General features: G+C 40.7%; 2 protein-coding genes across 3 annotated transcripts; one reads left to right on the forward strand and one right to left on the reverse strand.

The window, feature by feature from the left end:
- The first annotated feature begins 417 nt into the window (after window positions 1-417).
- LOC306927710 (forkhead box protein O1-A-like) lies at window positions 418-17814 on the forward strand. Its single transcript, XM_079507542.1, has 3 exons — window positions 418-1352; window positions 15639-15830; window positions 16169-17814. Exons 1-3 carry the CDS (start codon window positions 762-764, stop codon window positions 17351-17353), a joined length of 1968 nt encoding a protein of 655 aa, XP_079363668.1. The 5' UTR covers window positions 418-761; the 3' UTR covers window positions 17354-17814.
- Window positions 17815-23012: 5198 nt separating this feature from the next.
- On the reverse strand, window positions 23013-27154 carry LOC306927583 (uncharacterized protein). 2 transcript variants are annotated; one of them, XM_079507379.1, is made up of 5 exons: window positions 27053-27154; window positions 26521-26617; window positions 25158-25505; window positions 24953-25075; window positions 23013-24851 (listed from the first exon to the last, which is right to left on the reverse strand). In XM_079507379.1, the coding sequence occupies exons 2-4, from the start codon at window positions 26564-26566 to the stop codon at window positions 24969-24971; spliced, it is 501 nt and encodes a 166-aa protein (XP_079363505.1). In that variant the 5' UTR covers window positions 26567-26617; window positions 27053-27154; the 3' UTR covers window positions 23013-24851; window positions 24953-24968. The 2 variants fall into 2 exon arrangements, with proteins under 2 accessions (XP_079363505.1, XP_079363506.1); XM_079507380.1 differs by lacking the exon at window positions 27053-27154 and having other exon boundaries at window positions 26521-26686.
- Between the last annotated feature and the right edge of the window lie 281 nt (window positions 27155-27435).

The raw sequence follows: 27435 nt of genomic DNA on the forward strand, positions 1-27435 counted from the left end.
GTTTTTATTGTATAAATGAATCCTTTTCTAACCTGTCCTGTCCTTAACAGATTCTCAGAATTGCAGATGGCTTGCTCTGAAGTAAACAGTCCACAAGATGGCAGCAATATTGTATTACTGGTGTTATAGAGTTGCTGCATTCAACCCTTGACAATAGCCTATTAGTTGCTTAAAAACAAATCAGAAGATTAAATATCTCCTAATGTTTGAAAAGTTGACAGTTTGCTGGCTGACTACATGGAAAAACGTTGTCTATAGCCTACTGCTTACCTTTTATTTATTTAAATTATCTCATATTTGTCTTCATAAACTAATGGAAGCAACATAAAATAAAACTGAGTACATGTATGTAAAGTCAACCAAAAAATCCTAAAGAAAATATATGTAGAAAGGGGAAAAGAAACAACACTTTTACAGTATGCATCAATTAAATGTTTTCATAGACAGCATTATCATTGGTGGCTTGAACCTGTCAGTCAAAGCCCCAGTGGGTGTCTACCGTCTTCGTAGAAGGCGTTGGGCCATAAAACAGTGATTGACAGAGCGCCATACTCAAGTCTGTTGGTTACTGCAGCTAGTATGGAACTTTTCAGTGCAGTGGCGCTGTTGCAAGTTAACAGTCACTTTGGACAAATCTCAGCTCTGAGACTATTCAGCCTTGTCTAATGGAGTTAATGGCGTGATTAACCGCCGCAAATTGTATTCGTGTGAGTGGGAGATTTTTGTTGTTGGACGTGACCGTCTACCAGGTTATTATTGTTATGGCTGAATTACCGCCACAGCACTTGGTTGAAATAGACCCGGACTTTGAACCACTCTCCCGTCCGCGATCATGCACTTGGCCCCTACCTCGACCCGAGTTCATCGCACCTGCCAGCTCCGACACATCTCCTTCTCCGGCGCCCTCTATTAAACGGGAGTCAAATGCGGAATATGTCGGCACCAACCTCGGTCTACTGGAAGAGACCGGAGACTACAGTGATCAGAAACCCCTTCAAATGTGTAGCAGTGACTTTCAATGTCAGGAGAACTGTGCACATCATCAGCAGCCATCACGACCACATCAGCAGCAGCAGCACCCAAGTTCTCAGCTGCAGCAGCTGCAGGTGTCTGCGCTCGCTTCACCTAACGTTACCTGTAGTGCCAGCGGTCCCCTGGCCGCTATCCAGAGGAAAAGCACTTCGTCCCGTCGGAACGCCTGGGGGAACATGTCCTACGCTGACCTCATCACAAGGGCGATTGAAAGCTCACCTGAGAAGCGGCTCACTCTGTCCCAGATTTACGAGTGGATGGTCAAGAGTGTGCCATACTTCAAAGATAAAGGAGACAGTAATAGCTCCGCAGGCTGGAAGGTGAGCTCCCTGTCTTGCACATAATAGCCTATGTGACCCACGTGCGTGCCACACTGTGCGGGGCGCGCGCGCGCACATACACATACACACACACGCGCGCGCGCACAAGCATTAATTTATGTTGATGATATAGCCTAATATTATATAGTTACAAATTACAATCTCGCGTTGCCCTACTTGTCTGGTGCTAAACTGATGGTGACAAAACTAGCAGTTTTGATTTATCATAAAATATGTCAAGCATGTTTGTAACCTGCATTTTTTTAGGCCAGTCTGGTATTACATTGTTATTAGCCAATGATTTGAGTGTGTTTGTGTTTTTCCTTTTTGTTTTAATTGAGGAGGCTTTAGTGTATATTATAAGAGCTTTGATTATTGTTCAAGTTCATAACGGTACGCTATATGCTCATTAGCATTTTGTGCAAGATAATGCTGTGCAACAGCAAAGACTGAAAGCAAGCAACAGGTCACTTCTAAATTGCTGATAGTTGCCAAGAGTTTTTTTCTGCTTTAGATCAGTGTAGAGAGAGACAGGAAAGCTGGGAGAGTATAGGAAAATGACATGCAGATCCAGCTGGTCCGGGAATCGAACCGAGGACTCGTTGTGTCAGGCATTAGAACCTATATGTGGTACATTCGCTAACCACTTGGCTATCAGGTCCAATCATTCCATTGTGATTTGCATGGGATTTTATTATTGGGGAATGTTTTTAATAATTCTGACCCATTAATCCCCAGGAGTGATGTTGCTATTGACACATTCCTCACTGAAGAATAGTCAACAATTTCTTTAGGATGTCCTTTGGTTATTTATTATGTAACAACAAAAATGGGTGCATACAACCATTTTTCAATAGTGTTGTTGCAAAGGGTGTGCTGTGATTTCAGCATTTATGATTGCTGTGCGGTTGTAGATGTTTGCCAACAACAGGCCACATTTACCCATGACATTGTGTGACATGCGTGCGCATAGGAGTATAAAGTATAAGTTTGTCATTTATTTGGGAACTGTCGGTATTAAACATTTTTGACCATTTGAAATGATTGACACACAGTGTAGCCTATATATACTATACAGAATACACAGCAAAATCCACTGTTACTTTAATTACATCTAAAAGTGTAGGCACAGAATGTGACTGTGTATGTGTGCACTGACTGCATGGCCTGTGTGCATGTTCCCACAACACGCAATATACTTTATGATTGAGAGGGTGTCTGTTTGTGAAAATATTGAATCCTGTAGTGTATGTAGGCTAGGTGTCTAGATACCTTTGTAGCTAAGTTACCTTTGAAGTCTTTGCGTGGTTTCCTCTGCCTGCTGTAGCACGTGCCTTTCTGCTGCCAGACAATTCTTGAGCAGCAGAATAGTGCAAGGTTATCTGATTGCAAACATGCCTTAGATGGGACTGAATTGGTTACTGCCTCTGGTCCATGACCTGGAAATAATTTACAACAAAAAATAATCAATTAGTTGCTAGTGAACAGATTGGACACAAATGTTATTGGAACATACTGAAACTATATGCCCTATGAGTCGTTCATAGGGTTAAGGCAAGACAAAACTGTCACAGATAAAGTATCTCTTCTCTATTGTGGGCCTGTCAACTATGAGCATGAAACCATGATGGTACAATTATGGTAATAAAAAAGGTAATACAGTACAATGAGTGACATGGGGAAAAATCCTCAATTCCATTATATAAAAGGAGCAAAGATGAAGATTCAGGCTAAATTGCAAACTTTCACTATGATACATTTTGCCTTGATCGATTATTCAGATAATAATTTCACTCCTTTTGGAGATAATTGTGAAAAACATTTTAAAGGAGCACTTCACACATTTCAACCGTGTCTTCATATAATTGGTCCTCACTACTCAATTATAAGATGGCACTTTTCACTCTGTGTCTCCTCACCTGCCTACCAATAAATGGTAAATGGTGCATTTATATAGCCAATAACCAACCAACCAATATACCAATAACATCATCAGTGGAAAAACGTATTTTTATTTTGTATTGATGCTAGAAGAATGGCTTCTGTTTCAGCATGCTAAACTTTGAAGGAATTTAAAAGCTGTGGTAAACTTGGAATCTCCATCCATGATGCCATGGTAGGTTAGGTTTCTGAACTGTCAAAAACCCATCTCTCTCTGAGGCTCAGAGCAAGTAAACTTGTTGCAATCTCATAATGAACATTAGAGGACCAATATATGTACGTATCTTGTGTATACACCGGTATATATAAAATTGTATGTGCATAGGGTGGTGGGAAATCTGGGAATACCAGAAAATACCTATATATTTTTGCCAGAAAGCAGCACTCCGTAAATGTTCTTAGTTCCCTTGACAATAACAGGAGGCAGCACAAACATCTCAATCAATGTTGAGGATTGAGGGTGGGAGTGAAGGGGGGTGGGGGGATGTTAGGAACCACGTCAAACATCCTCCATTCCAAAGTTCTGTGCTCATATCTTTGTGTCCCTGTCTTCTAGAATTTCCGCAGCGGATGCCACAGCATGGAGAAATGGATTGTTATCCTCTGTTCTATCAAATCCATTTCTGCTGTTATGAATTTTTCTTAAGCTGACATTGTGCATTGTCGAAGGGAAATTAGTTGAGGTTGGGAGTGTTGAAACATTCCACATTTTACATTGATTTGATTCATATTTTTCCCCCCCAGCTCTTTGAGATAACTTTTCATTAATACATGCTGGTGCATTCATGTTACATGGACATCTACAAATGAGAATAACTCAAATAGTTGACCTCTCTTCATCTTTTATTATAACAGAAGGCAATACAATACAAACATTACGTCCCTGTGACTTTAGTTTGGGGATATGGAATGGAGCCATGTGATCCTGCATGTATAAGTAAGTAGTAAGTAAATAACTGTCATAACATTAACAACATCGGATTTTGGGTATCCTAGTATATTAGTGGCCTAGTGAAATTTGGTCTCTCATGCCTGGGGTTCAAATCCCGGTTAGGACAAAAAGGGTTATGGCTTGCAGCTTTAACAATAGCTAACAACAATACACACATTCCATCCTACTTCAAACTCAACCTTACATACATTCCCATGATGTATCAGTTTTTCACTTTTTGGCATTGTTAAGCCAGATTTATAATTGTGCTGGTGTTCTGCACCGAAAATAGCCGATCTACAAGCTCATAATGCATTGCAGAATGATGCATTGTGAGCTTGTATAGACCTAATAATTTCTGTGCACGACACTGCATGCAACAAAGAATATCAAGCCCTTTACTGGGCCTTAGAACTACTGGCTGTTAGTTATTTTTACACTTTCCTGTTAACAAAAAAGCAGCACAGCCCCCCACAATGAGCCATGATGCATTTCCCGTTGGCTGGATGGAAAACAGGGCCATGTGTTAACATCTACGCCCTGAAAAACACAAGGGTCAGGGCTGGGGGGAAAAAAACTGAGGAACAGGTCAGACTCACAGGCATGGGCAGGATGGTATACTATAATTTCTCTAATTCAGCAAACCTAGTACTTGTTAAAAAGAAGTCCGTAATCTTGTAATCATAAAGGAGAGAAACCACACTGTGTTGTAACTCTGAAACTGTACCATTTGGTTACCTTAGTACACTCTCAAAGTAAATTAACGCTGAGTCTGCACATCATCGGAAAAGTCATTCATTTGAAACTCTACATGTTTGGGCATCCCTCCATATACTGATGTTGGCATGGCATGGTGATAAGATTGAAACCCATAGTGGGTGGAGGGTGTTCAGTTAAACCTGCTGTGAAAATAAAACTCCACCAAGAACACTAGAAGTGGATGTAGGAGAAGATAAGGACGGAGGATGCTGCAGCGACATCCTGTCTTCCTTATATTGCTGTTATTCATGGCTTGCCAGAACGCATGTGGCATCTGAGAGCTCAAGCTGTTTGGCTCAACAGCGAATATCCTTGCCAGCCAGGGGGACTCTGCCTAGGTCCCCCTGGGGCGGTGGTGGTGAGGCCATCAGCCTCAGAGTGTCACAGACTGGAGAAACAGCAGTTTGTTTGTTTTTTTCAACTGGAACTCAGCATGTTTCTCAATGAACTGAAACAGGTGCAGCAAAGTAAGTGGCATACTAGGCACCCTGCTGTGAAGAGTTACAATTTATAGCACAAGGTATAAAACATAAGGGAATACAGGACGGTGCGGAGTTGCAGCAGCAAATTAACAACATGAATAAGCGTTACAAAATGTATGAAGAGATAGGAGAGTTACTTCCATGGTCTACTGCAGGGTGCACGAGACATTGGTGCTGAATGCCCCACCGGATTGCGATATTATACCACAAATATAAACACTCATTTTTAGATGGTTCACCTATAGAGCGTTGCAGTCCCGCCCTTAGAGTATATATGAATAGAGACGGCACCCGAGTTCTCCTCCCATCCACTTGCATTAAGTTGCTCAAAAGCGCATGAGGCGATTTCACTGTGCATTCTGGGTAGGAACAGAGTGCATTCTGGGATGGATTGGGCCCAAACACATAAACGCGCTGCCGCTGACTATCATTGCGTTCATGTGTTTGGGCCCACGCTGCAATATCAAATTTGGCCACTATGTCCATTTCGCCTCAGGGTTTCATCCGGGTGCCGTCTCTATTCATATATACTCTAAGGTCCCGCCCCCTCGAGAGACCCGGAAAAGAAATCCCTGTTCATTTTCCTCATAGACTTTTCTGAAAGTATTTATTTAAAGACGTTTACGCCGCGGACAAAGCCAACTCTTGTCGTGACAAATCATGACAATAAACACAATGTTTTGGGCCAAACAAAGAATTAGAAAGTAGAAAAAAACGGCAGGTTACAGGTTACAGAGCCACACCATAAAACTGTAGGCCAAGGCATCTAATTAGTTTGGTCATTTGTGCAATATTAAAGGATAATGTTTAGAATTTTACCTAATTTGTTTGAGTAGCATGCATAAACGTTTGTTTTATTTTGACAGTATACTGTATGTACCAACTGTTTGCACACCGTTTCGGGACACATTCCTGGGAAAAGAAAGGAGCCACTGAAAGAATCTGAGAAAAGATTGAATGAGCATCCGCTATTTGTCTTGAGATCACGAGGCTACAAAGAGACCCATGAACATTAGAGGCCCCACCGAAATGTCGAAGGAACCCCTTGAAGAGAGGGAGCCTTGGTTTAGGGGCCTTCGTCGTAGAGGGAAGGAAGGAGACAAGCAGCCGGGTGGTGGGGGGCAGTCAGCTGACTGGCCCGGCTGCGAGGTCTATGGGTTGAAGGCTGAGTAAAGTCCAGTGTCTACGTATGTGAACTGTGGAATGTGTGGTATGTAAAGTTGACGCATTGTCCTCCAGCCTCAGCAGGATAATGGTCCCCCTATAGATTATGGGCACACAAAAACCTGGCCTCAGAAAACTTTATGCAAATGATAAATGGCATGGGTACTCCTCCAGAGATATGCTGGAGGGGAGGGGGAAAAAAGAAGCAGATTCAAAAGTAATCCAGACTAAGGGTCAATCCTTTAAATGCTACTTGCCCTTTAAACTGTGTGAATTGTGCAAGGAATTTGAGTCATTCTTTAGATTAAGTGCAGAAACGTTTCAGATAAAGATCCCAATCTCTGTCTCAACCTTTGTTGTTGTCTTTGAAGTCTGATATGTCAGATGAGGATTCACACGTTGAATGTTTTGCATACCTGGAATCCACTTGCTGATATTATAAATATGATATATATTTACAGGGCAGATGCACATTTTTACCATTTATTTTTTGTTTTATCAGCTAGAATTACAGACTGCTTAAATTCCGCATACATGTGTGCAGGAAGAAAGCATCAGGAAGTGGTTAGCCAAATAGCTGTGCGTAAACTCTGCACTCTGTCACAAGTCCTATACTGTAGGTCTACTGGCCTAGTCTAGTGGCCGAGACTACCGTAGTCCGTCCGTCCGTGTGTGTGTGTGTGTGTGTGTGTGTGTGTGTGGGTGTGTGTGTGTGTGTGTGTGTGTGTGTGTGTGTGTGTGTGTGTGTGTGTGTGTGTGTGTGTGTGTGTGTGTGTGTGTGTGTGTGTCCGTGTGTGTCCGTCCGTCCGTCCGTCCGTCCGTCCGTCTGTCTGCGAGCAGTTAATCTTGTGTCTGTCTGGTGTATTGTCCGTGTTTAATGGCCGCCCCAATGCATTTCCAATGGAAGTCACATGGTTTGACCAGTCTTGTTTGATGGGGGGAGGGGGGCAGAACACAGCCACCAAACAAGACTGTCTTTGGCTTCGTACACACATAAAGAACAAATGTTCTGTGCTCTGCCTGTGTTTGATGGCCGCCCCAATGCTTTTCCAATGGAAGTCACATGGTTTGACCAAAGACTTGTGTTTGATTGGGGGGAGGGGGGTGTACGAAGCCTCAGACTTCCATTGGAAATGCATTGGGGCGGCAATTAAACACGGACAAGACACAAGACACGGACAAGACCGGTGTCTTTTAGGTGTGAATGAGGCCTGGCCTCAATCACACTATTGACACGGCTGTCTTGTCCGTGTCTTGTGTCTTGTCCGTGTTTAATTGCCCCTCCCATGTACTATACCCTGAGTATCGGCTAATGCCATCAGGTAGGAGGTACGAGGTCCATGCGTGCAAGTATAATATGTACAAGCATTCCTTTGTCCCTCTGTCAATCATGACAGAGTCCTTGCAGAGGGCAGACAGGGTAGGGGTCGAAGGATTTGAGGTGATGTTCTTCCCCTCTTTTGCTCTTTTGCACTAGGTATGGTGGTGTGTGGTATTATAATGTTGTACGGGTCACTGTGTGCCTTTTTTGTCTTGTATTGTGTGTTGTATTGTATTGTATCTGTATGCTGCAGGGCGGGTCCTTGGGGTCCAAGACAAATTTCTCCCTCGGGAGACAAAATAAAGAAACCTTGAACCTTGTTTGATTGCCCCCCTCCCCCCATCACACACAACTGTTTGGTCAAACCACGTGACTTCCATTGGAAAAGCATTGAGGCGGCCATGAAACACGGACAGCACAGAGCATGTTCGTCTGATATGTGTGTACAGGGCCTATAACCACGTGACTTCCATTGGAAAAGCAGTGAGCATTGAGGCAGCCATGAAACACGGACAGCACAGAGCATGTTCGTCTGATATGTGTGTACAGGGCCTAGGTGTGAGTGAGGCCTATGTGTGAATGCAGCCCCGGCACTGTTGGGCCGATCGGCATGAAACTGTGCACACATACTCCGTGGAGAACAAATAAAAACATTTGCCCCAAAGTTCTGACATCGGCCTGTTATAGCGACACCAGGAGGTCAAATTTTACAAAACAACGTTTTTGATATTACTCCTACAGATTTTGTCCAAACATCACTCAAATCGGTTACCACACATTACCTCATTAGCCTACCTCTATAGTCCGTTTTGAACGAAATTATAGTGGCCCGTTTTGAACGAAATGATATAATAATATAACTCATTAACTGATTGCAGTGAAACCTTGCATGCACATTCCCACTGAAATGCTTTTTGCTACTACTGAAACGTGATCAATATGTATGCGTCAGATTCTTCAGATTCTATTCTGATTGCCTACGATTTGCTTTCAAAGTTTGCTGGTGGGTCCAGTTTGGCATGACATTCTTTTTTTTTAAGATTCTTTTTTTTGCTTTTCTGCCTTTATTGATAGTAGGCTATCAAGTGATTAGCCTACTACTTTCTACAAGCACCGCTGGAACGATCGAATCGCAAATCGCTATACATTATCTCTGTAGTCATGTGATCAAGACGTATCTGTCACATTTCTCATATTCCATTCCGATTGGCTATGATGATTGTCTTTGCACGCACATTTCCACTAAGCCAATTTTTTTTCAAATCTCCTCGTTGTGCTACAACAGCCCACTTTTTTTTTGTCATCAAAGTTTTTTATTGATTTTACAATAAAGCATACAAAATACACATGACTTACACAAAAGAAAGAGACAAGAAAAACAAACAAAAAACAAAACACTACTAGCAGTCAAAAAAGAAAAACCCCAATGGACAACACCCCTCCACATACTGTTGCTGACAATAGTGATTATATCTGTAATGTATTACCAATTACAAATTGTTAATGCAACCTACAACAGCCCACTTGATGTTTTGGCCTATAACTCTTGAACCGTAGGTCGTACAATCAAATTATTTTCCCCCTAGATTCCTTGGACCATGACGCAATTTATAGGCCCGGTTTGTGCCAGATTACACTTTCTACCAGTGTGTTTTATTGTTTTATTTACTAACCCTATTCCAAGACTCATCAGTACACAAGGGGCAGTGGTGGCCGAACGGTTTGCGGAGCGGTCTTGTTATCGAAAGGTCGCCAGTTCGAATCCCCGGACCGGCACGTTAAAATTACCACCGCTGAAGTGCCCTTGAGCAAGGCATTGAACCCCTACCATGAAATGTTCTATGAGCAGGGTCTGGCTGTAAACAAGCATCTCGAGCTTAGTCCATTCACCCTGGGTAAACAAAGAACTTTGCTTTGCTTTGCATTATCTCTGGAGTCATGTGATCGAGATGTATATGTAAGTTAGATTTTTCAGATCCCAGTCCAAGTGGCTATACTATGACCAAAGTTTACGGGCTCTGAGTAGGCAACCTAGCCTGGCTGTGCTAGCTATAGACAATTTTCTGTGGTGATCTGAGCTGCTACTGGGCTTAAGTAAAACTAGGGTAGGTTTATGCATTTATTTGAATGTCTTTCACCATTCAATCGTGGTTTTCACATCTAAAGGAGCACAGGTCCACTCCTGGTCCATCTGGTCCACTCCTGTTAAAGTTGAACCTACTAACTGTATATGATGAAGAAAATATAAAATATAAAATCGCCATATTTAAAACTTGTAGTTTAGTTTTTAGTCTAGTTGAGTTTAGTCAGCGACTTTCCATTCTTTACACATGACTAATTGTTATTTACAACCCAGACACCGGACACCTGACATGTGACTTATTGGGAGGTGGTGATTCACTGTAGAACCTGACATTGTGCGAGTATGACCTATATTCATACCTTAAGTACGTGTCCACCACCTTTTGCTAACAAGGGATAGAAATCCACAAACCACATTGACACTGAAATAAAACAGTTACTGATTTGAATATCAGTTTCCCTCCTCCGTATAGTCAGTCTCTTGGGGCTCCTGTGTGTGGTTGTGCCTCATGCCACATGTACAGTAAAAGCATCTTCTAGAAAATTAACAGACAGTCAAGCAACTCTCACTTTGGCTGCACCTGTCCCTCTAACTGGGCCTTGTTTGTTTACTTAACCTGTGACCGTTATTGCAAGCCTTAACGCTTCACTAAACCAGGCATAGCAGCTGTGTCAATTAGTTTGTTTTGACGTTTTGGAAAGAGGAGGGTGATCGTGGAACCATTCTCAAGAGAACGCTGATCCTAGATGAATGCAACAGAAACACCATTATGAGATCCATGTTTCTTGTTATTTATGTTGATATTGTTGTTCATAGAAAATATTGAGGTGATTAGATTTAGATGTGAAAACCGCTGAACGATTGAATATTGAAAGACCTTCAAATGCATACCTACACTAGTTTTACATAAGCCCAGTAGCAGCTCAGATCACCACAGCAAATTGTCTATAGCTAGCATAGCAGTTGGTTTGGTTTCAGTAACATTTCATTAACAATAAACTGACTGCACACATAAGTATGAACATATAGAAATTGTGTGGAGAATAAAACTCCCTGCTCCCCTATGTTGATACCTTCCAATAGCAGATACTACTACTGCTTACGTATATTGCACCTCTCTTGACAAACAGGACTGGCACAGACAGTATTACTGATGTATTCTAGTAAAAAACTGTATCAGATCCAGACAAGCCCAAGATGGGAAACCAGTTCTTATTTCCTAGCATTAGTTTATTGGTGTAAAGCCTTCTCAGAAGCATTGGAGGATTGGATTTTGGAAGGAACTTGGAAGTTGGATGTCTTGTCAGGGTTGCATCTTGCAGCTTGGATCTTTAGGGTGATTGCGTGCAGGGGGCGCCTCCTGAGTCAGTGGAGCAGAGGATGTCTTTTGTTCTCTTTGAACTGAGGTAAGGTCTGTCTGAGACGAAGATTATGCCACACGGACGGACTAGGAGAATGCCTGCATCCACAGCCCAGTCATGCGATCCATGATCTTTTGTTGGTTCTTATCATATCCCTCCGGAATTTCCATATCACTAGCAATGGATCAAGCATGCAGATTGGTTACTAGTAGGGTTCTTTTAGGTAGATGTGAGAATTAGAATGCCGTGCTTCTCACGTCTCTAGTCTTCTGCTAATGACTCATTTCCTCTTAAATGTTCACTTGCTGAGAGTATGTAAAAACAAAAGAGAACAGACGTATTTTTGTGGCAGAGAGGGCAACAGTTACAGGAAGGAGGGAAACACCCTTCTAAAAAAGATTCTGATACAAAAGAACATGCATCATATTATGAACTGTAGCCGTTGAACATGCAGTTAAGTGTGTTTCCAAGCACACAATGCATCACATCCACATTGCGCCATGGGCTTATATATCTGCTGTTTTAGGCTCGTGACACCGCCGTACGTGGTAGAACAACTCTGGCTTCAGGCGTAGTAGTCTCTGCCAACGTATGGTGTTGGTCCAAGTACAGTATGGAGACTGGATGCACTGTGTGGCTCAGGAAGGCTTTTCTTAATGGAGTTTGTTTGTAGGAGGTAGAGGGAGGAGTTAGGCTGAGGAGGAGCAAGGGTTCTGTTTCAGTAGATTCAGACAACAGACCGTCCAAGCCAGCGTGTCATGTCTGATGCTTCCTTTCTCCCTCCTACTCTCCCCTCCAGCCTGTGTGCATGTGTCTGTCAGCGCTGGCTGCATGGGTGAGGGGCTCCACGCTCAGCACAAAGTGAACTCATCGACCCCAGCACTCACAGCAACAACATTGTCGTCTCATTTTGCAGTGGTGGAAAAAGGACTTGCATGTTTTACTTAAGTAAAAGTATCAATACTGCAATATAGAAATACTTCGTTAAAAGTCGGGAATTAAAATTTTACTTGAGTAAAAGTACAAAAGTATTGGCATCAAAATGTACAGCAACCAAAAGTAAAAGTACTCATTATGCAGAATGTCTCATTTCAAGTTTTCAAATGTATACAAATCTTTTGAAAATAACAGATCTGCAAGCTCACAATGTGCCACATCGCGACGCATTGTGAGCTTGTAGATCGGCTATTTTCAAATGGCCGAAATGAATTTCTGAAGTGGTTAATGTATGTTTTGTAATAATAATCAAAATCTACAAAGTAACTAGTAGTAACTAAAGTTTTCAAATAAATGTAGTGGATTAAAAGTACAATATTTGGATCCGAGATCTAGTGGAGTAGAAGTAAAAGTATTGGAAATACTTGTACTTAGATAAATGTACTTAGTTACTTTCCAATACTTTCCTGTCATTTTGCCACCCTCCCCATCCACACCTCGAACTCCCTAACCTCTCCTCTGTCCTCCCATAAAATATCATATGTACCCCCTTTGCCCTCTCACTCCTGAGCTTCACAAGCCTGCTGTTGATACACTATTACCGGTATTTGTTCACTTTTCTGTGGTTGTCTGATATCAGAACAGCCATCCTAATACTAAACAAAGTTGTTTTAGGTGTGTCAAAGAGGGACTGCTGTAATGTTAAACCAAAAGTAAACAATCAAATTGCTTTGCAAAACCAAGTTGCCTCCACAAACTTTACTACAACCCCCCCCCCCCCCCCCCCCCCCCCTGACCAACAGAGTTGTTAGGCTTCTGGGCTACAGACAGGGCTATAATCTGCTACACCAGACATTTACACTGCTTTACACTTTTTGTAAAGTGTGCAGTAGTAGCCAGTTCTTCCTTTGGTTAATACATTGGATATGTTGCCTGCCTAACTACTTTATCGTTTGTCTTCAACCGGAATGAATTTAAATAGCTCAAAGTGAACTCATCAACCCCCCCAAGTTAATTAACAAAGGGAGATAAATGTTTTTAATACTGTAGGCAACTGTAGGCAATTTCAAATTGTCACATGCTCTGAAATGAATATATAGAAAACACCAATGTGGGAATATCCATGTTACCTATACATTATTGTATGCGTAGTAGTATTATAGTACATTTGTAAAGAGATTGCGAGAGTGCGAGATTTAGATCAAAGATAAATCAAGATTTTATCTTTACATTTTAAGTGTAGAATAATCAAATTCCCCTGCAGTGTATGAAACACAAGAGCTGACAAAACTCACTCATTACTCATTAGCTGTGACTTCCTGATAATAGTGAAATTAGTAAATTACTTGTGAGTTACCAGCCAAAGAGTTACTACTACCAATACTATTATTCTATTTAATAATGCAGATTAACAAATTAATTTATTGGAGATTTAACCCTAACTAAAGTAGAGACTATTGTTGCATTATGTGAGCAGCTTTATCTCCATGTATCCTTGTAGAATCTTGTGGTTAGGGACATCTGGCTTTAGTAACTGGAGGGAGTTGCTGTTGGGTTCACATGGGCATTTAGGGGAAATTCCCTGGTTATGTTTTCTGTCTTATGTTGCATTTTGGTCCTTTTTTGTACTCAATATCCATCACAACAGTGACTTGGAACTTATATGTTGGGAAGATTTTGTATAGAGTCTAGACAGACTAGACCATGTATCTGTTTTCTGTCTTCAGCCCCTTGCTCTCTGTTCTGATACAGTCTTTGTTATTTGTTCTTTGTTAAGAATCAATGTTAGTAGTAGTACATACAATAGAGTACATACACATGTGTAAAATAATGTTGAGGAGATGGTACATACACGCCAGAAATGCTGTCTAATTCTGTACAATGAATTGTCAGATACATTTTTAGTCCGAGCTACAAACTGAGGTAGAGTTTATGTGAGTGAAGGAAGAGTTTAACTCATCTTGTAAACAAGGGGAGTCCTTCTAAAATACACCTTTAGAAATGTTCTAAATGAATGTACATGTAATGACAGGGTGGCCTACAGACTTGCCTAGCAGCCTAGGTCACCAACATGCTTGAGGTATGAACCAAGCAAGGCAGGTTCTATAGGGCATTTAATGTAAAGGCATAAAAATGCATTGAACGTCTATTGTCTGTGTAACATTCATATTAGTAGTCTTTTTGCGACACCTGTTGTCATTACGGTATTTGTCTATGCAGAAGTATTGCTCCAAGAGGAATGCTGCCCTGCAGCATTCCTCTGGAGCAATACTTCCTAGCCCTGAGGATATTTTGGAATGCTACAATAAGTTGTCAGAAACTATTACTAATTACTGTAAAATATATAAATAAATACATTTTAAAGACACTCCAGAATAAAAAGATTGCTTAATGGTGTTTACTGTTAGTAAAGTTGTCAAAATGATTGTTGTGAAAGATATACCAGTGAAAGATTGTATCAAAAGTAATGATTTTTTTATTTAAAAAAAAAGTGACATGGTATTACTTTAAAGTGATGTGATGAGGAAGATGTCACCCTTTAAAGATTAGCTACTATACTACTATTTCTAAAACATAAATAACAACTAGAGTTGTGGCTAGTTGAGCTGCTTCAGCACCCTCTGGTAGACAGACAGCAACATACAAAGAAACAAACGGTCTCATTTCAGGAGTTGTGCATCGCTCAACTATTTATAATTTAATGGAATGTATTTTTTCCCAGGCTGGAATAAAAAAATGAAAAAAGATTAGACTAATCAATCAAATCATACAACACATGAGCATGAGTGGTCTTGTGCTGTGATCATCTTAGAGGCATGCCTCTTAGTACACACTACACTGCAATGTAGCCCACTTGCAATGACTTGTGAGATTACTTTTTACACTACTAAGGAGGAAGACAGGGAATCACCTTTCATTCTGCTTGATCTTACTTACATTACCATTTGCAGGGTATACTATTTTGAGTCACAGTTTTGGACTAATGGATTCACGTTTGAAAAAGACATTTTAATTGCATAATTTGAATGTGAGACCAGCTGTGTTTGAGTCTTTGGAGAGCAGCAGAAGCTTATTTATTTAAAGGAATAAATGCTCATACACATATCTTGTAATGGAAGTTTAAAAGGGGAGACATTTAGACTAGAGAATTTACATATTACTATTCCCCAAATTACACCACAGTGCCTGGTGCTCTGACCCACATCAAGTGGTGCAGCTCGCTGAAGCTGTACCTACCATGCCAGACTAACTGTTCCATTGAAGATTTATTGAATCATTAATAGTGATTAATTGTATTTCCCATCCAGAACTCCATCAGACACAATCTGTCTCTGCACAGTCGTTTCGTGCGCATACAGAATGAGGGCACAGGGAAAAGCTCCTGGTGGATGCTGAACCCAGAGGGCGGGAAGAATGGCAAGTCTCCCCGACGTAGAGCTGCCTCCATGGACAACAACAGCAAGTTCACCAAGAGCAGAGGGAGAGCCACTAAGAAAAAGGTACTGTGATCATAATGTCATAACCATGTCCCTACACTGCAATTTTCAAACTCCATAAACGCTTTTGGACTCAAATGAAATGAAATGATTTTCCATTAAATATTTTCCTTACGTTTCCTATGTCCATAGTATATACAGGTATTTTATGTGTGTGTGTGTGTGTGTGTGTGTGTGTGTGTGTGTGTGTGTGTGTGTGTGTGTGTGTGTGTGTGTGTGTGTGTGTGTGTGTGTGTGTGTGTGTGTGTGTGTGTGTGTGTGTGTGTGTGTGTGTGTGTGTGTGTGTGTGTGTGTGTGTGTGTGTGTGTGTGTGTGTGTGTGCGTGCGCATCCTATTCCCAGGTGACCCTACAGGAAGGTATAGAGGCCGGAGTAGAAAGCCCAAGTTCCCAGTATTCCAATTGGTTGGGAAGTCCCAACTCCCACAGCAATGATGACTTTGAAGCCTGGAGCACGTTCAGGACTCGAGCCAGCTCCGATGCCAGCACACTGAGCGGTCGCCATTCACCATTCGTCTCAGAACAGGACGACCTGGGAGAGGCTGATGTTGGCCACATGGCGTATCCCGTAGCGGCAGGGACCAAGATGGCGTCCACGCTCCCCAGCCTGTCAGAGATGGGGGGATCCATGGGCCAACATGGCACGGATAACGTCATGGACGGCCTCCTAGACAACCTAAATCTGCTGTCCCCCAAGAGTAACCCACTCGGCTCCGACTCCTCTCACTCCTCCCCCTCTGGCATGCTTCAGAACAGCCCCTACAGCTCCCCCGGCATGCCCCCCCAACCACAGCAAGACTACCACAAGTGCCTGTACGGCCAGCCAGGGATTCATCCTCTGTCCCCTATCCCTATGCAGGCACTTCCGAATTCTAAGTCAGCCTTTGGGCCTTTCCAGAGCCATTATAACTGCCCTGCAGGGCTCCTCAAGGAGCTGCTGACTTCCGATGCAGAGCGTTGTAGGGACATGGTGCCTTTCGAGACGGGTATGTCTCAGGCTGGCAGAGACCGGTGCCTACTACCACCCAGATACAGCAGCCAGATGGGCAGGTGTGACGGGGTGAAAATGATGAGCGCTCCGCAGCGTCCTCACACAATTCCACACGTACATCCACAGCCTATACATAGCCGGGGCCCTTCTACTTCACAGGACATGAATAGCAGTAACATGATCTCTCTAACTAGTCCTAGTTCAGTGGGGGGGCCTCCTCACTTGTCCAGCCTGAGGACATACATGCAGCTGCCCCGCGGTCACTCTGTGCACACAAGTGAGGCCCTGTCAAGCTATGGAAACACCAATGGCCACAGGAACCCTGGCCCAGTCAACCCTCGTAGTCATCACCAGGAAAGGCTGCCCAGTGACCTGGACAACATGCCCATTGAGAGCTTTGACTGTGATCTGGAATCTGTCCTCCATGACACCCTCATGGATGGAGATGCTCTGGACTTCAACTTTGACCCTGCAGCTGGCCCTCAGGGGTTTGCTCAGAGGGTGAAGACGAGCTCACATAGCTGGGTGTCTGGCTAGATCACATGGGTGCATTGGAACATAAACACAGACTGACACCAGGGAGACGAGGGTACCAGAGTACCATAACAAACAAACCTTGACCCCCTTTAAACAGAGCATGGCCTTTCTCCTACAGTAGCTGCTTGGTGACATTGAGTTTGAGCTGTCAAAGTAGTTTCCAAATGAAAGACCATGTGTGACTTCCTATTCGGCGATAATAGTTAACTGGTCTTCATCTTTAACCGTTTTTTAATTATAGTAGAAAATGTGTCACTTTGACCAAAACTTTTAACCCTATCAGTCTTTATTAGCCTATAGTTTAGATATTTAAAGATGAGATGACATAGTTTTGTACTTTTTCTGTTTTGTATGTGTCTATGGAGGTAACATTACTCTAATAGACCCCATGTGTGGTTATAATATGCAAATATGTCTTCCCTATGTATTTTTGATTTCTTCCTGAAAGCTGAAAACCTTTGGGCCAATCGAAATACACCGCTTTAGTGGCACACTAAAATCAGCCCCTCCCATTATTATCATACAACAACAGCTGTGGGCGTGGCAAGTTCAGGTGGGTGGTGCTACGGTGAAAAGGTATACTTAATGAAATGGTGGGTGTGGCCACATAAAAACATAATTTTAACACTTTCTGTACACTTTTTTGAAAAACATCTTCCTCCTAGTATAATCAATTACCTGATGATCTTGTTTTAGGCCGGGGGAGGGGGGGTTCTCGGCACTCCTTCTTTAAAGGAGAACATTTGGTTCTTTACCATACTTTTACAGTCAGGGGCAGAACAAAATAAAAATAAATTAAACAAAAATAAAACAATTCACAGGAGGCAGGCAACGGTCCTACTCGTAACGATGCTTTCGGTGGTGCTGTTGAATCAAGTTTCACATCATCCCATACAGTCGTTTCCCCATTATGTTGCTCACGAACAGGGAAACTGGAAGAAAACAATACCCCTCCCTGGGGCGGCGGGCGGGATTGTGAACTTTTCACAACACAAAGCTGCCCTCACCTTAGATTGTGTTTAGATTAGAGCCAGGTAAATACCAATCCAACAAAACCACCTCCATCATTCTCCACATGCAGAATATCTGACACAAAGCAAAGCCCAAATTTGACTAGTATGAATTACAACATAACTGTCCCATTGATTGATGCTGTAGCATAAAATGGTGAATGGTAGCTGTTCCGAGTAGAGGGTGATATTTCACCTGTTCCTATTACTGTATAGCCTGAAACAAAACAAGAGATGGAACCGTTGCCTTAAGGCTTTAATGACAATACGAGTATGCTGGAAATCATGTTATTATGTGTCTGAATTATCGTGAATTATTGTTGTTATTATTATATTTTGTCCATGCAAAAAACAACGACGATGAATTGGGTCTACATAAACCCTGTCTACATTTGCATGACAATATATATATATACTGTATATATATATATTTTTTTTTTTTCTTGTCTTTCTTTTCTTTTTTTCACAGAATGCAGTATTTCTCAAAGAAAGAAAACTATATTGTTATATGTGTATTGTACAACTTTGAAGTAGAATACATACATGCATACATTGTAAATATTTAATGATAATACAAGTCTCGACCATGGTCCTGCCCCTGCCCCTTGCACCCATTGGTTGCTACAGTAGGTTGACAAAGAGCCTCTCTCCATCCACTGTCATTTTTTTCAGTTGCCTCGTATTCAATTAATATTTGAAACTTGGCCTGAACATCTTGGGGGCAGTATAGTGACTGGATCTTTTTATTTTATTTCCTTCCAAAAACTGGATTTGTTTTTCTTGTTCAGGGACCAATCACAGGGTCCAGAAAATGAATGTTAAAGTTGATATTTGAAGGCTGGCAATGAAGCTGGGTCATTGTCACTCAAACCTTCTCAGCCTCTGGTTTCAATACAGCAAACGTTACTCCTCATTGGCAACACAGATAAATGGTTTGCAAGTTTGACCAGTACAGTACAGTACAGTACAGTACAGTACAGTACAGTACAGTACAGTACAGTACAGTACAGTACAGTACAGTACAGTAATGGCCTAATGAAAATGGACAAGTTAACCCACCACAGGATCATTGTCCTCTATTTTGCCAACCTTGTATGCGCCTTGTCTGTGTAGTTCTGCAAATAAAGGGGAAAAGGTGTGCCAGTTAAATATTATTATAATTTGCCATTAGTCAATGGATTATTGCTGACGTACTTAAATCAGGAACACAACAGCCGATTTAGACTCACGATACTTACATAACACTGCCCAGTCTGCCTGGTATTTACCACCCTCAAGCTAGAGATAGTGTTTACCCTGTTTCTCAAATGTGCATTGTCATTTTTAATATAATCATTGCTTGACAACAGTGGCAGTTCAGGTAAAATCAGTTACAATAGAGTATGATGTCTGTGTTGGAAGAAATATATTACAATATGAAGAATCTCAAGCTATCAAAATGTCAGTAACAATAGCCCACAAATATTAAAGTTGAAAATATGGACATCCAGATGTAAATGTAACAGGTATAGTTGGAAAAGCTATATATAGAAAACGGTCTTAAGCAATGTAAAATATACATGATTAGAACATGATTGAACATTTGTCAATTATGGTCTAATATTTTTACAATTGCTATAAATTGCTACAAAACCTGGACATCCAGTCATTTTGGGCATAAACAAGTAAATTAAATTTACCGGTAAATCTGATTATGATGTATCGTGCATGTTCAAATCCTGTACACTTTACATTACTCTGTGCCCACTCTTCTTGTATCCAGTTTAACTGACACAGTTTAACTGATTCTCAACCTTTTTAATTTAGACTAGGACCCCCAGTTTGATATACATAATAAGGCCACGGATCCCCATTTTTGTTTAACAATGCAAAATCCTCAGTGTTGTGTACAATGAATCACCACTCTCAAAGTTACAGACCCAGGGTCCATTCCATTTGGTTCCTAACTATCAGTCATTAGTCATTTAGCTGGCTTCCCCCAGAACCCTTTCGAGGACCCCATGACCCTGGGGTCCCCTGACCCATGAATGAGTGATCTAATCTATAGTTGCCAACGTTTTGAGACAAGTGTGCAGATTCATTTGTTTTCAGTGACCTATTAAGTTGTAAGCAAGTTGTTAGATATTTTTGATGGTAGTAAATTTAAGTTGGGATCGCCTACTGAAGGATATGTTACTGATCTTTGATATACCTGATTATAATTAGTTGTGTCTTAGCTGTGTGTACAACCTTTGCATCATATTGCTGTTTACATACTGTATCGCAATACAACTTTTATCACTGAATGTACACTTATACCTCAAATTGTTTTACCTCTCAACTGTTCAAGGAATTTCATTTCTGCCATTTTCCTTATATATGTGTGGAAATTAGCTTCATGTATTATGTTTTATTATATTATCTGTTGAACTCAAACAGTTTAGGTTTAAAAAGGGTCAAAGTGAAATATGGCCATCTTTTTTTATTATCTTTTATGTTTTGTTGTGCTAGAAAATGACAGTACATGTATTCTCTCATACATTTTGTGTGAAATCACTGTACATAATTAACAATATGACAATATTATCTGGAATTGTACATTTTAAAATAAATCCAGATTCTTAAATGAATTTAAAACAGAGAATGCCTTGTATATCTGCTACTACTTCTACTGCAATTAGGTGTTATCCATAGAGATGTAAAGGTGTTGAGGCTGTTACAGTACATTTCAATATGATTAGAGTGAAATCTATTTTCCTATGTGAACTTTGTTTATAATTAAATTGACTTCAAATTTGTATAAAATAAATGAATGTGGTCAAAGTATTGTGATATATTATGACTTATGAGACAACGTAATGCTGCCAAACAGTCTGTGTGTGTATGTGTATGTGTATGTGTGTGTGCGCGTGTGTGTGTGTTTGTGTGCGTGCGTGCCTGGAGTATTCTTTAAAAGATTGTAAGCTCATAACTTTCACTCAGATACTGTACATTTCAAATATTGTAGGCCTACTTTTGACTCCATTACATTTCTAGGAATGGACTCTTAGTTGGGATGTACACAAATAAATTATGAATGCGCCATTAATCCCTATTTCAAACATATAGTGAAAATAGCAAATCTTGTTGATCGGCAGGGAGCAATACAACAATGCACTGATATTAAAAAATGTATCTTGATTTGTACTTTTGAATACCTGAGTATTTACTTGAATATATACTTTGTCCACCACTTTACTCAGGAATGTGGCTCATGCTGGTCCTTGCTGGATGGACACGCATCACTAGCAGCCACACACATGTGGCCCATATGTTCTCTCCCAAAATGAAAGCAATACAGCCCGGCTCAATTCCTCTGGGGTCATGTCAGGACAGACAGGGTGAGTTCAGGGCCAGATGATCAGGGGTCATCCAGTCAGTGTTGTAATGCTTACGTTTACATGTATTCATTCATTTGAGAGGGACAGCATAATATATTAACCACTTGAACCCCAGCATGCTCATTCTGGGGGGTGACATTTGCCCAAAATAGCAGATCTACAAGCTTCAAGTGTCGCAATGTGACAAAGATTACAGATTGTAACGATCATATCATACTAATATTGTCCGTTACAATTTCACTTATTTAATCTTAATATAAACATACTGTAGCCTACTTGAGCTATTTCTGAAGACCAAACGTTGTATTTAAATGTTCTTTCCATTAGACATTTACACTGAAAACAACCAATCTATAGGGTCGATGATGAATGAAATAGAAAATAAAAAAGCCTTAATTGAATGTCTATCTCCCCAATGTCAGTGTTTTTCTCAAATATTATCTGCCAGGTTATCAGATGAAGCCTGTTCCACACAATTAAATGGATCATCTGGTGTAAATATAATTATAAATCTGTAATCTATCATCAGTGAATATGTGAATGAATATTGTATATTAAGTAAAACTCTCCTCATTACATCATAATCTGTGCAAGTGAGTCAGAAGAGAGTCAAATCCAATCCAATCTTCCTGCAGGGAAAACTAAATGTTTGTCTCCTGGATTGAATTAGATGTAAAATTTGAAGAAGAAAAAAAAGAGGCAATCAGACTGCAATGTTTTGGTGACATCTAGTGTTTAAGGAAGATTACCTCAGCAGTTCACACAATGAATGGCCTCGTGCATATCATTTAGTTTTCTACAAATGTTTAAATGTAATTGTTGATTTCCAAAAAGTAAAAACTGAGATAATTGTCTTCAGTTCCAACTAATTGTGAATTCAGTTACATTGAACCATCCACACCAAGTTGATAACAAAATCTGCCAGTCATACAAATATAGCAATAATTAGTGTTTGTGTCCAAACAACATTCATAGCCAAGTTGGTCTTGGCACAAGTTTGAATAATTGTGAAGGTTGTTACAGTGAGTTAGTGACTACTGGTGCACTTGGATTCAAGCCCAGCTGAAGTGTACTGGTAAAGTGTAGGCTACTCCACTTACTGTCTGAGCCTCAGACAATAAAATGAATTCATCATCTGGATGTACTGCCCACCTCAGACTGAGGTGGTCAATACATCCAAAAGATTAATTCATTTTACTTGTCATTACTTTATTGAAACTTGGCATTGATGGAACACTTCTGAATAAATTCAGAGGAAAAAATGACCCATTGCAGAAAGGAAAGAAAAGGTCATTTTACAAGTATCTCTTTATTTCTTACTATTGCTTTGCAATATCATACTATAACTATGGTGCCATTGTACTATGCCTTTGGTGGTAATAATAAAACCAAAGCATCACACAAATATGAGCATAAAAAAATAAAATATGATATACTATAATACTGAACGTAATACTCTTAAGTACATGACATAGGAAGTAAGAACATAACAAAAAATGCTCAAGCTAATTGGATACATTTTACTTGTACTGTAGTCCAGGGGTTCCCAAACCGTGGTGCGTGCACCCCTTGTGGTGCGTGAACGCCCTCTAGGGGGTGTGTGACATGAAAAGGGTAATGGCGGTTTTATGGTGTTATTTTTGGCAAAATCTAGTAAACCAGAGATGGAAGATGTATAGAGCAGCTGCTGTAGTAGACATTCTGTGATTATTTGCCATAAATCATATTAAAAAATGTATCATTTTCGGCCAAATGCATGCAACGAGACTTAGCGTTGGGGGGTGAGTCAGCTAGGTCAGGAGGTAATAGGGGGTGCACGGCAAAAAAAGTTTGGGGACAGCTGCGTGTAGTCAAATTAAATAGCATTGTTGCAATAATAAGAATATTTGATGTGAAAACTGAGCTAGCAGAGCCTAACATTAGCTTTCAAGCATTTTCTGTATAGGGAGAATATGCGCAAAAAACTGAAAGACATAAAATGAAAGCATCTTTCAAATATAGATTGTTATGATGGGACATTGTGTGACCCTTGATTATGTAAGGAATGTGTATATGATGAACAACACCCTGTAACTCATCTGTTTCATCAATTTGGCTATTACACTACAGCCTGTTTCATGATGTTAAGGTACACTGTGGGTCAAAGTATACTGACTATAATATTATGTAGGCCTAATGGCAGAGGTCAAAAAAAATACAAAGCATTAGAGGGCATATTGTAGAAATTCTATTATTTGTGCCTGTTTCTCCCTTGATCATCGTAATGATCATGTTAAAAAGGATTACAATTATTTGTGGCTACTCTTCTCTTCACACTACACACAGTGTAGGCCTACATTATGTGATGTATACTGTATGCTAAAAGACAGCAAAGGAGTGCAGGAGTCTATTTAAGTGCTCCGTACTTATTTCAGTGAATTGTATTATTTTCGTCTGTAATATTTACTTGGCCAGTGTAAATTATGTCAAAGTTGTATTCTATCTATGGGATGCCTACTTCAGGATCAAATTTAAAGTATTACAGGTAAAAAGAAACATGAAATAATAAATAATTAATTAGCTCATAATCGTCATAATAATCTTCCTGAATTTCAGTATAATTAGCTATGAGATGAGGCAAAGATAAAGAACACAGTGTTAACTCATGTTGATCTTTTAGATGTGTATGTCTTTAAAAATATATAATCCATAAGTTATAACACTTGACCATGCATAACAGCGTAATGCATTTTGAAGGGAATAGCCAGATTTAGTGTTTTTTATGCTCAAAGCCAATTTGGGCTGTACTGGTAAGCCCTACTGTTCCCTAAAGCCAAACATGAGACAGTGTAGTTGCGGCCCCACCACCGTTTCTGATGTCACACCAATGTACAGTTCCATGGACAACACCAAGGAAAACGATGACTGTAACAGTACCCAGGAAGATCTTTTGGCATAACATGATTGATGAATGATCCTGCTCTGAACTGATAGCACCACTGTACTAAAACTCGTCCAGATGTATAGGAACAAGTAAACAGTCTTTGAATCCATAAAGATAGTCTCTCATATTTTGTCAGTGCAGCAGCTCTTGGCTGTACTTCAGTATGGCACCATTGGTCAAGGGCTTGGTTTTCTGGCTTCTAAAACCTTGGGAGAGGATTTGAAATTATTTACAAACACTGATTGGACTGCCTATAATAGCAGCAACAACATAAGTCAATCTTAACTTGAGTGAAAAGCGTGTTAACCTGTGCAACTGAGAGGTTATGGACTCAAAAGACCCACAGCCACAGGAAGTGACATCACCAGCGACAGAAACCACGGCGCAGATTGAAACATCACGCTGATTGCAGAGCAAATTGGCAGGAGCCCTGCAAAAAAAATAATATGGATTTAACTTTTGATTCATAATCACATGACCACAAACATTTCACACTGCATTTCCATACTCACTCTGATGCACAGCCATACTGTTCTCCTTCCAGTCACTGCCCTGATATACCCTGCAGGTGAAGGTGTAAGGCTTATCATCAAGCAGCGGGGCCCAGGTGAGGCGACAGAGGGAGGGTGTGACCAGGCTTACGTTGGATCTCCTGCGGTTGTCTATGGACACAAAGGTCACCATGTTGGGATATGTGGTTCCCACCAGCCGGCTGTCCTGTCTGTACTCACAGTAAGGTCCAGGCAGCTGATAGGTGGGTGGGAAGTCACAGTCCACCCTCAGATTCTTCTCCAGATAGGTCATACATGGATACATCTGAGGGCCGCGTGGAGTGAAGAGGAACCCGGAGACTGTGGTGACTAAAACACACAAGAAAGGAAAGATGCCTAAAATGTACCGTAGAGCTGTTTAACCCATTAAGACCTGAGGCCGATTCTACAAATGCCGTCTAAATCAGTAGTCTTCACACTTTCATAAGTATTCAAAAATGTTCCAAAATAGCAGATGTACAAGCTCACACCGCGGCACAAAGTCAAAGTGACATGCTTGTACATCTGCTATTTTTGAATAGCCAGTGCAAAAATCTAAAATGACATGGATGCTTTCTCGGTTTAACGACAATAACAATCAGATCTGCTTAATGACAACCAATGAAAGACTGTCACTACATGTGTGACATAGGATAATTAGTCTTGAATCAGCTGGACTGTTAACAATATGACAATTTCATATTGGATTTTTTTTTCATCAGCATTTAAGTGCGATCTATAAAGGTTGATTGGCTGAAATATAAGTAGACCTATTTATTTTAGGGGATGGTACTACAATGTTTTATCTTTATTGAAAATAATGCTGTTCAGAAATTAGAAATTAAACTGCAGTGCTTTTTGGTTATTTTGCTATTATAATGATGGATGTATAGGCCAAATGGTTGGGAAAATATTCACAACATTGCTATATTGCTATGCTTCTCAAATAAGCAAGTGAGTACCGGTAACTTAGGCTATATTTCAGTTCCATTGATTCCTCCCAGCCCACACATAACATATTATAGCCTATAGCCTATTTGGAGCAACCTGCTATAGTAGAAGGCCTAATGTAAATGCTAGCCTACCGATGACAGGATTTAAATGAATGTCAAATCATTTAAATTACAGTCCAATATAAGACTATATAGGCTAGAAAGATTGAACACAAATAGACTGCAGATAACCTAAAAATGGATTTTAAAGTAGCCTAAAAAGGTTTGTTACGAACGATCAATCGTTAAAAGCCGAGGTAGAAGTGTTTTTATAATATCTCACATCAAATCAACTTTACCAGGTGAATATCTACCTACGACGTGTGTGACTAGTGCAAGGCAGAATAGCCTACCAAACAACAGGCACGTCGCCGTGGCGTAGTACAGATGCGGCTCCATTGCGAGTCGACTGGTGCAGCTTTCTGTCCGGTCAGCTCAATGACTTTCTACCTGCAGGATAACATGGGACATCATTAGGCAACTATACATCCCTGCACACGCTCAATCATTTGGATAATCGTAGAATCCGTCGGTTAGTCACGAATCGTCGCGTAAACCTTGGCCTACCATGAGAGTTATAACGAGATAGATAGTCCGGACTCTGGATGAGCCTACCAAGCCTACTTGGCATCGCACTTTTTAAAGGCTTCTAAACGGGAGACTACGCCCTTGCGGACTTGCGGTGCTTACAGTAGGCTCCACTGCACCAAGCATCCCTTCTCTCGTCTCACGCACATTCCTGTGTAGCATAGCTCAAACTGCACAGCAGTGCGTCTGAAGTGTGTGACTATGGCAGACACAAATAAAAACGAAATGAGCTATCTATATGCCAGCTAAATATTTAACCCGTTTCCCAGGATTCAAAATGTCCCATTGTCTTCTTACCTGTTTGTTTATTCGTATCCTTTGTGCCGTCCAAATGCTAATACTACAGCTATCTCACCCATTACCGGCTGTGTGGCATCGCTGTGTCAAACTGAACTGAAACATTTCTCCAAAACAGGTTGCAGCAACTCATGCAAAATATAATGAAAACACAATTCTATCCCGTTTCTTTTTAACAGCTAGCTGATTGTGACCGGAGTGTGTCCTTGATGAACATCTGGGTTGATTCATTTATTTTAGACATTCCTTCTGCAGGCTGCAGATGAACACACACGCAGAACTTGTACTGCAGCACAAGTAATGCATGCAGTAGTAGCTTTTTTTCTCTCGAAAAGATAACAATCAATAAAAACAAGTATAGGCTAATAATGACAAAAATCATC

Source organism: Electrona antarctica, assembly GCF_951216825.1.
Source record: "Electrona antarctica genome assembly, chromosome: 8".
NCBI lineage: Eukaryota > Metazoa > Chordata > Actinopteri > Myctophiformes > Myctophidae > Electrona > Electrona antarctica.

Bases quoted from the DNA above. Each gene is read 5' to 3' on its own strand.
- LOC306927583 (XM_079507379.1), bottom strand. From the start codon at position 26,566: ATGGAGCCGCATCTGTACTACGCCACGGCGACGTGCCTGTTGTTTG. The intron at 25,506-26,520 runs GTAGGCTATTCT...TGTGTGTTTTAG, and splicing joins GGCGACGTGCCTGTTGTTTG to TCACCACAGTCTCCGGGTTC. The intron at 25,076-25,157 runs GTGAGTATGGAA...TTTTTTTTGCAG, and splicing joins CAGTATGGCTGTGCATCAGA to GGCTCCTGCCAATTTGCTCT.
- LOC306927710 (XM_079507542.1), top strand. From the start codon at position 762: ATGGCTGAATTACCGCCACAGCACTTGGTTGAAATAGACCCGGACTTT. The intron at 1,353-15,638 runs GTGAGCTCCCTG...TTTCCCATCCAG, and splicing joins ATAGCTCCGCAGGCTGGAAG to AACTCCATCAGACACAATCT. The intron at 15,831-16,168 runs GTACTGTGATCA...TCCTATTCCCAG, and splicing joins GGAGAGCCACTAAGAAAAAG to GTGACCCTACAGGAAGGTAT.